The following is an 11,564-nucleotide window of genomic DNA, read 5'->3' as shown; positions in this document are numbered from 1 at the left end:
TTATTATTATAAGGCTTATAATGCAGAAAACACGACAGAAAGGGGCCAATTAGTTTTAAAAATGAAACTTTAAGTCTTTATAAATAGGTGCTCTGTTGATATTTCTTTAATTTCTTAAAAATTGAACTAATCGTGATGACGGCGTTAATGTTGAAGGAAAAACTCCCTTTTGACATTTAAATGGAGCAAGAAAATTTCTAAAAGCTACCTTTAAATGCTTTTAGAAGCGTTTAATTTTTTAAAATTTTTTTACCACATTGGTTCTATTTTCTTAGATTATTGTATTCCTATTATTATTATTCAAGTTCACAATTTCCTTACTCAGGGGTTGCAGTTCTCATCTTATATAGGACTCTCTTAACCCTTTAAGACCTGCCATAGAACCAAGTCTGCCAGAGCTTATATTATATTTTTACATGTTGTAGTGCCATTTTTGGGAGCATTTCAAGTTGATTTACATCAATACAACCATTATAGCCCAAATTTTAATGATATGTATGCATTAAGTGCATAGTAATTACACAAATTGCAAAAAAAGTGCAATAAACTACAAAAACATTTAAAATCGTTTTTGTTTTTTTGTTTTTTAACATATATTTCTAGTTAGAGAAATTTAAGAGGCGTATCCCTCAAAACTGTAAATACAAAAAAGTTGCACAAAATAGTTTCCCACCACAGGAAATTTATTTTAAGTGTCTTCATAGTTTTATTTTTTATATACTGCAGGAAAAACGAAAATAAATATTATAATGCAGATTTCCAAAAAACCCCAGCATATGCATCAAAATAAACTATTTCCAGCAGTGCAATATGAGTCCTAAGCATCCCATAAACGCCACAGAAAGTCATAAAGTCAAACATAACTTTTAAAAACATCAGTATAGGCTCATGAGGCCTTGATGGTAAAAAAAACCCTACAATTCCGCAAAATGACGTCACTTCCGGTTTCGGGCAGGTCATGGCCGACATGCGATAGTTCGCGCTGATGGACGTAGGAAGTGTTACGAACAGCTGATCGGATCGGCAACGCGTGTTTCTGGAATATTATGTTTTTGTTGCTGCAAGTGGTTTTTATGCAGTTTTTGCAAAGCTATATGTGGAAGGAAACTGTGACCGAGGACAAGCTGATGGCATAAGATGTAAGTACAACTCTTCCGGTTTCATGCAGTGCTACCTGGGTGCCTGCTCTGACCGGCTTTAAAGGGTTAAGTGACCAGGTTCCCATTTCAACTTTTCTTCATTTACTTGGTCTAAGCTTTTTCTTATTTGTCACTTTTAATTTTTGTTACTATTCTTATGTCTCTGTCTGTTATTCCTTTAAATGCAAGAGGTTTAAGAAACAGTGTTAAACATAAGGCTATTTTTTTGTTTTGCAAGCAGTTCAACTCAGATTTTGGAAGATTTAATGGTATAATTTTGAATTCTGACATAGATAAAGATGGTCATTACATTTTTCTAATAGTTGAGGCTGCACACTCTATCTATATTTTAGACAATGTGTATGGTTTTAACTGTCAGAGGGAGAATAAATGGTAAATGGCCTGTATTTGTATAGCGCTTTACTAGTCCCTAAGGACCCCAAAGCGCTTTACACAACCTGTCATCCACCCATTCACACACACCGGTGGTGGCAAGCTACATTGTAGCCACAGCCACCCTGGGGCGCACTGACAGAGGCGAGGCTGCCGGACACTGGAGCCACCGGGCCCTCTGACCACCAGCAGTAGGCAACGGGTGAAGTGTCTTGACCAAGGACACAACGACCGAGACTGTCCAAGCCGGGGCTTGAACTGGCAACCTTCCGATTACAAGGCGAACTCCCAACTCTTGAGCCATGATCGCCCCAAAATAAATTATATTTTGATACGTTGGAGAAGCGCCTACTATGCTGGTTATCAATTATTTACAAGATTTATCAATGAGAGGAGTCAACTTAAACAAGAGCACGGTGATAAACAGAAACTCTGCACAGGTGCCGTGGGAAACCAGGGGACGGAGAAACGGTCGGGCACACAGAACACAGGGAGAGCACGGGCTGGAACTTCTGCAACAGAGGAGAGAGGTGTCACTGGACTGGGAAACGAGTGAGAGAGACAAGGCCAACTTTTACAGACAGGTGAGAGAGCGCAGACTGTCAATAGCATCACAGCGGCTTCTTTTGTCACACATTAGGTGATCAGTCAAACAGCTCTGTTAAACGTATGGAATTCACATTGAGTATAGATGGATATTAAGAAATATAAAACTTCCAGTCCTGAATGGACATCAATGATTAAATTTAACAGTAACTATAGCAACAAATCACATCTGTTGTCCAGAGGCGCTTTACATTGAAAGGCAGAGACCCTATACTAGGACTGGGCGATATGACCCAAAATTCATATCTCGATGTTCTTTAGCTGGTTGGCGATATATGATATACATCTTGATATTTTTTAAAGGCATAAAGTAAGAACAAAAAGAGAGCTCTTAGTCAAAGCTGTGTCCCAAATCTCACATAAGCACTTTTATTAACATACAGCACAGATGTACAAGAAAAAATTACTCAGAAATAAATTATCAGCAAATAAAACAATGTTGTTTTTGTGCATAACAAAAAGCTCACAATTGTGCAGTCAAAATGTAAACTAAAAGACGCTGAGCATAATAACAAAGACAGATTTCGCAGCTGCTCTGTTCCCAAGTTCTACTGCGTGACTGACAGCTTGGAGTTTGAAATCCTCTTTGTAACCGTGTCTCTTAACAGGTGCCATTTGTGGTCCTTATACACACACAGTACGGTAATATTATGTTGAAGCAGAGTACGTATCACTCCGCGAGGCTCCTCGGTAGCCGTAATGATCCAACAATCCATCAAGCAGTGCAGTTTCGTAGCTTACCAAAGTCGTACCAAAATATTTTTTGAAAGGTTTCTGAGCGCTGTGTACCACATAAAATCGGTTCGCGGCCAGTAAGCACAACCAGAACTTATACATAAGGCACACTGTCGATTTTTGAGAAAATTAAAGGATTTTAGTATGTATCCTGAATCAAGATAACATTAATTAGTAGAGATTGGGAAAACTTCTGTTTACCTTTGTTAGCCACTTGGCTATGATAGTAAACAGTGGGACAGAGGGACTGTTCGCCGAGGGCACCAAACAGGTTAGGACCGCCCCTGGGTGTATGGTAGGTGGGGCTGGCTCTACACTGGGGCAAGAGGGGCCAACCACTGTGAGCCTGTTGGCTGTGGTTTAAACGTTTTTTGAGGCTCACCGATTTGTAATGCTCCTGCTCATAACAATCGCGTAATTTCACTGGACAAATTTGCACCATTTTAATTTTTTGGAATTAGGCTCATTTTTTGTTGTTTAGGTTGTTTAAAGTTTCATTGATATTAAAAATCATAATTCATTTAATGATGAATGACTTTACTGTAAAAGCAAAAACGTGTTAAAACAGTAAAAAGGGTAACTTAATATAGTTACAAAGATTTATTGCCCAGTTTTTAAAAAAGATTACTTCATACTTGAGATAGCTTCAGTTTTCTACATATATGTTTCCATATATTTTATATATATGTATGGAAACATATATATATATATATTATTTATATAGGCAAGGACAAAACCACAAATTTTGTATTCAGGGATATTTTTTGGTTTATTTTTTAAGTACAATGAAGACAAACATGAGGACGGAAAAGTAAAGCTTGTTAATAATACAAATACACTTCACAACAAAAGCTACAGCGTTACAGTATCTATCTGCAGTAACATGTGCGAACTTTCATGCTGCTTCAGCTGTTCAGATGTTGAACATTTTTCACCACAAACGCCACACAAAAACTGTTTGTCTCTCCTGTGGATGCTCATGTGTCTCTTAAGTCGTGTATTGGAACTAAATGTTTTCCCACACTCATCACAGCCGAACAGTTTCTCTCCCGTGTGGCCTCTTAAGTGCTCCTTAAATCGTGTGCTGCGGTTAAATCGTTTTCCACATATATCGCATCCAAATGGTTTCTCACCTGTGTGGACGCTGGTGTGTCTTTTAAGAGCATTCTGGTGTCCAAATCTTTTCCCACATATATCACAACCAAATGGTTTCTCTCCTGTGTGGATTCTCATGTGTCTTTTCAGACCTTCATGTTCTGTAAACCCTTTACCACAAACACTACAGCCAAAAGGTCTCTCGCCTGTGTGGACCCTCATGTGTACTTTAAAACTATACTTAAATTTAAATGTCTTCCCACAAGATTCACAACTAAATGGTTTCTCCTGTGTGTGTACTCGCATGTGATTCTTAAGATGAGTGTTACGACTAAATGTTTTTCCACAGTCTTCACAACCAAATGGCTTCTCTCCTGTGTGGACTCTCATGTGCGTTTTAAGAGTAAACTCAAGTCCAAATCTTTTTCCACAAGCTTCACAGCTAAAGGGTTTCTCTCCCGTGTGGACGGTCATGTGTCTCTTAAGATGTGTATTGCAGCTGAAGGTTTTACCGCAAACAGCACAAGCCAGTGATTTCTCTCCTCGGCGTTGTCGCTTCTGAGATTCTGGTTGTGTAAATGTTTTAACGCAAACATCACCGACAAACTGAGGCTCAGTTGCAACACTCTCCTTCCACGCTATACCACCCACTTCAGTTTCAGGTCCAGAATCTGACAGAGGTTCCTGCCAAACATCCTCCTCCTCCTCCTCATCTTCATAACTGACTTCAGTCTCGGAAGAGTCTAAAGCCTTTTTCTTATTATTTACTAATAAATGACAATTTAGATCTGGGCTCCAGGCTGATTCCAGTCGTCCATATGCATCTTCCTCAATTTCCGTCTTGATCTGTTTAGCTAAGCAGCTGATAGGCGGCTCTGTCTGTGTGGATTCTTCTGTTTGGCTTTGATGACGATATGAGCACTGAGGCTTCTCTTCATCGTCATCATCTTCAGTCTTCACAGTAACAATAGTGAACGGTAACCTGCTGAAATCGGCCTCCTCCAGCCTATTGATCTGCTGTCCCTCCTCACTGCTCCAGGGTTCCTCCTGCTCCTGCTTTATGTGGAGGAACTCGGCGGCTTGCAGGTCCCGCCTGGGGCTCCAATCTTGAGGAACTTCTTTAATCACCAGCAGCTGCCGGATGTCTTCAGGTAACACTGAAAAACACATGGACAGAAAAGACTGACATTAAAATTCTACAGCAGCATAACACACCCATAAAAACCCTGATATACAGATATATATTCATTCATTGGTGTCTAATTATTTACTCCCTTTCGATTGCATTACCGTTATTTTTTTACAGTAGGTCCTTTTAGTCACGTTTTTAACAAATCTGTAGGATTGTTTTTTAAAATCTGTGTGACGTTGTCAAATTTAGAAATATCCTGACTCAGTGTGATGCTAAAAAAATCATGCTGGGCTGAATTGTAGTAATTTGTTATTATCAGAAACCTTCAGCTGATGCAAAATGACACAATGGGAGTACCAACAGGGACCAGAAAGGGCCAATCTTCTTCACATTTATCTTCTTTTCCTTTAGGGGTTGCCACAGCAGATCATCTGTCTCCATCCCACTGTTACACCTGCCTTGTTCCCATTCAAACACATGTATTCTCTCTTCTACTGATTTTATTCCTCTTCTCTCCAGAGCATACCTCCACCTCTCCAGGGTCTCCTCCACCTGCTCCTTACTACAGATCACAATGTCATCTGCAAACATCTTCAAATATCCTCATGGTGTGGCCCATCAGCTTTATCCCTGTGTAGTTTCTACAGCTCTGCATGTCTCCTTGTTCTTGAAGATCAGTTCCAATACACTTCTCCATTCCTCAGACATCCTCTCACTCTCCAGGACTGTGTTAAAAAGTCTGCCTTCCCTCTTAGGCACCTCCATACCTCCACGGGTGTGTCATCAGTAGGGCTGCCACAAACGATTATTTTGATAGTCGACTAGTCACCGATTATTTTTGCGATTAGTCGACTAATCAGATCCATTGGACATAAAGCGTACAGCTTATTGCACCAGCAGCATCTGCTCTTATATAGCTCTCATTAGCTTACAGCTTGAAGTGTTTAAGGTATGTGCTAACTAAAAATAAAGACAAGATGATAATTAGACAAGATTAAACTTTTAATGAAATTTGCAGATTGTCTCAGTGGACTTTAATAAACTCAGCCGTCTGCTCCTTGCTCTCTAAAATATAACAGGACACTAGATTAAATTCTCGACCATCTCACATTTCTGTTTAATCAGTTTTCTGTTTGCGTTTATTCACCTGTGTGAAAACTATAACTTTAATCTCAGTCAAACAGATTTACTCAGAAACAAATTAAACACTGAAAAAAGGCAAACAGTAACATTTTAAGTTATCTAAGTGACTTGTATATCATCGACCATCCGGCCAGCGATCGAGCAGGTCTTTCTGGATCTTACAAAGCTTCAAACGACGCAGCGACTATTAAATTAGTTGTTGACGATTTTGATAGTCGACATAATCGTGACTATTTGGCTAATCGTGGCAGCCCTTGTCATCAGGACCAATACTCTTCACAGCTGCTCTTACTTCCTCCTTACTAATCCTCTGCACTTCCTGATTAGCGATCCTCCATCTGTCCCCCTCCTGCACTCTTCATCTTCATCCTTTAAAGAAAGGATTAGCTTCTCTGCACTGACTAGCCTTTTAAATCCCAAATTCCCAAATCCAATCATGTTTTAAAGATATCAAAGTGTATTGTGAAGGCTGAGTCTGTGGACACTTGAGACTGTGGTGAAGCGGACGTCACGGACAAATGGTTATCCATCATGGATAGTCCTGACGACCCTCTGCACCACTGAAAGGACATGCAGTGGAGCATCTTCTTTAGCAGGCTGGTTCAGCTCCAAGCAGGACTGATATAGGAAATCTTTCATACCACATTATATCACCCTTTATAATACAATACATGTGTCTGACTAAAAGGCATTTGCCAGATTCAAATTGCATTATGAATGTATGCATGATTATTCTCAAGGTGCGAGTTGTGACCATAGGAATCCTTCACACTCTGAAGCCTGACGGATCATTTATTATTAGTGATTATAATTATAATTAGTGATTATTATCACTGTTAGTGTAAGGTTTGTAGCATAATTGTGAAACATAAGCAGAGCTTTTACAAAAATACTGAAGTGTATTTTTAAAGAAATTAACAGCTTAATATTCTCTGTCTCGTGTTTTCCTCTTCAAACAAAGGTGATCCAATCAAATGTAACAATATATGGAAGACTAAAATCCCTCTTCCACTTAGTGCCACGTTGGCCAGCCGTGCCATAGCACCAACATTTAATATGAAACAAGCGGTGAGGACCTGCAGACCGAGGTGGAGCAGTGTGGACGAGCGGCAGGCTCATCTGCTACTTTCCACTTTTACAGTAATGGATTAAAAGTGTTTCTTATTTTGTTGCTGGAGCTGTGAGGTCAGTTTTAGATTCCGCACAATGACCAGTTCAATCTTTCACTGTGAGTGCTCTGTTTGTTACTAACACTAACAATTAACAATTAAATGCTATTCTTACACAGGATTGTGTCTGCTCCTCTCTGTCAGCTTATTGCAGCAACTGGACCATCATGCAACATTAAGAAACTGCATGTGTGATTTCTGGAAAGCTGCACTCCAACAAGATGAAACAACCAACCTCACGTCACCCTGTAAGGACTGATGTTACCGCTCTAGAAAGTGTCTGGCACACGGGATTTCTGAGTTTCCTGATGGTCTGAATTTGCCTTATTTCTCTTTTATTTAGAGAACACTCTGATCACCACGCAGGGTGATCTCTACAGGGAGGGGGGTAAAATTTGATCCCCACCAGGGATGTAAAATTATTTAGCAGAGTGAGGAAGGTGCAGACCAGACGATGGGAAAGCTAACTCTGCTTATTGGTATTATTATTAATAGTAGATTTCATCATTATTTTAACTGCTGAGAACAAAAACATTTCTTAAATACGGGACAAATAACGCATTTCTCATCTCGTGATGTTTGCATACTCTGGTCCAGAGCAACTTATGTTCAGATTTCTGTTTTAAACTCAGCCAAAAGCGCTTTACTTTCACCAGTACACGCAATTTTAATGATGCTCTATATGAACGATTAGCTGCAATATACAGGACCTTACCCAATTAACACGTTATTAACGCTTAATGAGCATTTAAAAACGGTCGAACTACAAAGACAACTCTTGTGTGCGCGCTGGCAAATCGTCCGGACGCCGCACTTTACCCTCAACTTTAAGTTCCGCCGTTTAAAAAAATCCGCCACAATAATTCTATTAAACGTTAATATTCACATTTGAGATCCACGGATGAAATAAAAAGCTCTGAGATTTTATTTATGTGTTTATTTTTGGGCACTTATACAGATCAACGATAACCGATGTTTCCGATGTGAAACACCTTTTCACAAACCCCACAGCGAGCTAACAGTTAACCCGATCAAACATTAAATGTGTTTTTATTCTCACCGGCGCTTTGGCTCGTTTCAGCATCCTGCTGCCGTTTAATCTCGGGCTTCTCCTCAGCCAGACTGTCGGCATTCAGCTGATGGAGATAATCCACCTCGTTCATGATGGTGTCCGTGTCTTTGCTCTCTTCTTTAAAATAAACTGCAGGCTCGGCGGAGCTGAAACCGGGCCTGGGCAGAATCGATCACCGCCGACCACCTTTCACAATCACGCCGCTTACGTTTCTGTCCGACTTCATCCATGAATACGTCATCGGAGAAGATACAGATTGAAACGGGACACTCAAATGATTCCTCACAACATTTATTGCCCTCTGCTGTGTTTCGAACAGGCATCTGCGCGGACACCTTTCCTGTCCTCGGCGGTGAGACCACCGCTGTGGAGCGACGAGAGTGCAAAAATGACATGATTAAATGTTTTATTAATTGATTAGATTAACCAGGTTATGGTCGGTTGATCAGCCGCAGTGAAAGTTTCAATTATTTCAAGATGGACAGCAACACATGAACCATGACATAATTAAAATATCTACTATTGTTTTTCCATTTAATTAACTAATGATACATTTAATTGCTATATTGTGTATTTATTTATTTTTTAAAATTGATGTAATGATGTTTTTTTTTTTCCATTGACCTTGGAGGGTTATTTCCTTTCTATTAAGGATAGGAGACATTTTTTTCCTAAATTGTAAAAATTCCTTTTTTAAAGGGAAAAACGGTTTCATTTTTGTAGAACCGGTTAAAAATGTCTCAAGGTGTTTAAAAGTTGCGTCCCTCTTTATGTGGGACATTTTGATTGGTTTTCATTGCGTGTGTGTGACGAAAAGCTGTCGTCATGAGTCTCCTGAAGATTTAAGTCACTGCAAAGTCACAGTCAATGTAAAATAAAATGAAAGCTTCCACAAATAAAAAGAAATGCAGCTACAACACTGATTACATTAAATACAGTATTGTTCAAAAGTCTCGAGCCAAACCCCATGTAATTATATCTTGCTTGGAAAAATGGAAAACAGGTGCAGTAATTGTTTAAAACGTATACAAACATACACATAGATACAGTAAATAAGGCAAAAACAGATTTAGTAAAATTAGAATGAGCTTGAAATTAATATTTGGTATCATAAAGGTGGTCAGCCTTTATTCCTCAATACATCCTGAAATCTTAGAGGCAGTTTTTCTATCTGGGTAGGTTTTCATTATATTGGATTTGTATTTTATTTTTTTTAATTGGATTTAGTTTCTAATCAGCAAATAGTTGATCAAAATTATAAAAATTCAGTAAAGTAATAAACATTATTTTAAAACAAAAACATTATTTTAAAACAATATTAAAGATTAGTTGGCATAATAAGATTTGCTTCTAATTCTAAAATCTAAGGAAATAATGCTTATTTCCTTCAATTAATGGTAGAGAATTATTGTATTTGCAAAAGGAACACTGAAACAACAGTACACTTGTTTTATGAGTGTAAGACCGTTACACAAATGTTTGGAAATATCATCATAAATAAATGTACAGTTCCAGAAGTAGATGTAGATTTCTGGTCTTTTCAAAATACTCGAATGGGTAATCCTCAAATATAGAAGATACACTTTTAATAAACAATATGATAATCATAATCACAAAATTCTATAATTCTATATACATGAATGTAACTTTTTTTAGGCCAACCACGAGGGAGGACACTCATGGTTTTTAATTTACAAACAATGTGTAATTATACTTTCAGTGGTGAACTGGAATTGCCTGATATTGAGTTTGTTTATGTATTATTCTGCTTATGTTCCAATAAATAAAGAAGAGGTTTTTAGATGTGGAATGGAGCAGAGAGAGAAGAGCAAGGCAGAAATAATTAAGGGTAGAAAACTGGTTTAGATCAGGCTCATGTGTGCAATCTTGAAAAGGGGCTGCTTATGCTGCTGGGTCCACTCCCCTTTTTGTTGTGTAGCCTGCTCACACTGATGTCTTTCACTGCGTGTTGGATTAATTTTTTCCTGTCCTTTGGGACTCGGTTTTGAATGCGCTGAAAATAAATGTCTTACTTTTTAAACATTCTGCCTCTTGTGTCTTCCATTCTGGGTTCTTTGAAAACCTAAACATTACACACAGTTTGCACACTGTGACAGCTGCAAGCTGATTGCTTCTATGCCACACTACACTGATGCTGTGATTCATCCTCAAGGAGCCCAATAAAGGTATAGTAAAATATAAACAGACATACTTTTATTGAAATTGGACATTTATGTGTTATAAATCCTTTTTGATTGACCGTACTTCATGCAGCGCACACAAAAGTATTAAACTAAAAGTTGCAGATAAATTCATTCTGCTCTGCTGCTTTGATGACGATTTTATGAATGAGGTATTGAATGAGTATCAAAGAGAATAAAAAACCTGCCAGCAAACAGGTTAATGTTACAGACAGACTTGTTACAACAGTAAATGACTCGGAGTTTAAGTTTTTATTTAATTCATTTTTTCTTCCATGCAGGTAATTCCACTGAGAATTATCTTATTTACAAGAGCAGCAGAATTTTTTGGACAACTTGGAGGAATAAGTTGTTTGCATAATATTTTGTGACAATAAAAAATGAAATCCCCACGTATAAAAGAGAAAAGGGTGGCTTTTGACTGGGTGTAATGCTGACTGTCTTAGATATGTGACAGTATTTTAACATATTGTTTGCAGAATTAGAGGGTAATTATTTTAGAAATGTAATTTTGGACACTTAGATTTAGAGAAGGACAGTAAGAGGCAGTAAAGCGATATTAACTGATGTCCGGTGCCTTTAAACTCCCAAAGAAGCAGAAGAAGAAGGGCGTCCGTGTAGATGCCTGCTCAGAACAGAGCAGACGTAAACAAATCTTTCGTAAAATCACCGATGACAGCTGCTGCCCTGTTCGGGTCTCTCCGGGTTCCTGTAATACATGGATGGGTGAAGGCTGACGGAGGTTCGATCAGCATGACCTTCACGCTGATCGGTGATCGATTCTGCGCAGGCCCGGTTCATCTTTAAGGAGCCTACAGTTGATTTTAGAGAACAAACACGGGCATCATGAAGGAAGTGGATTGTGTTCAGCAGCGAAAC

General features: G+C 38.7%; 1 protein-coding gene and 1 long non-coding RNA gene across 2 annotated transcripts; one reads left to right on the top strand and one right to left on the bottom strand.

The window, feature by feature from the left end:
- Window positions 1-554: 554 nt before the first annotated feature.
- On the top strand, window positions 555-8,479 carry LOC146512187 (uncharacterized). The gene is made up of 4 exons (XR_014875733.1): window positions 555-1,139; window positions 1,973-2,116; window positions 5,008-7,660; window positions 7,756-8,479. It is a non-coding gene; the product is annotated as an uncharacterized LOC146512187 (long non-coding RNA).
- On the bottom strand, window positions 3,461-8,580 carry LOC146512186 (uncharacterized). The gene is made up of 2 exons (XM_085170514.1): window positions 8,473-8,580; window positions 3,461-5,125 (listed from the first exon to the last, which is right to left on the bottom strand). The coding sequence occupies exons 1-2, from the start codon at window positions 8,573-8,575 to the stop codon at window positions 3,726-3,728; spliced, it is 1,503 nt and encodes a 500-aa protein (XP_085026640.1). The 5' UTR covers window positions 8,576-8,580; the 3' UTR covers window positions 3,461-3,725.
- Between the last annotated feature and the right edge of the window lie 2,984 nt (window positions 8,581-11,564).

Source organism: Neolamprologus multifasciatus, chromosome 8 (assembly GCF_963576455.1).
Source record: "Neolamprologus multifasciatus chromosome 8, fNeoMul1.2, whole genome shotgun sequence".
Taxonomy (NCBI): Eukaryota; Metazoa; Chordata; class Actinopteri; order Cichliformes; family Cichlidae; genus Neolamprologus; species Neolamprologus multifasciatus.
Note: the sequence above shows the minus strand (reverse complement) of the source record. Positions and strands in the feature narration are given on the sequence as shown.

Coding starts and splice junctions, on each gene's coding strand:
- LOC146512186 (XM_085170514.1), bottom strand. CDS start 8,575: ATGAACGAGGTGGATTATCTCCATCAGCTGAATGCCGACAGTCTGGCT. Junction 5,126..8,472: donor TGAAACGAGCCAAAGCGCCG/GTGAGAATAAAA, acceptor TGTGTTTTTCAG/TGTTACCTGAAGACATCCGG.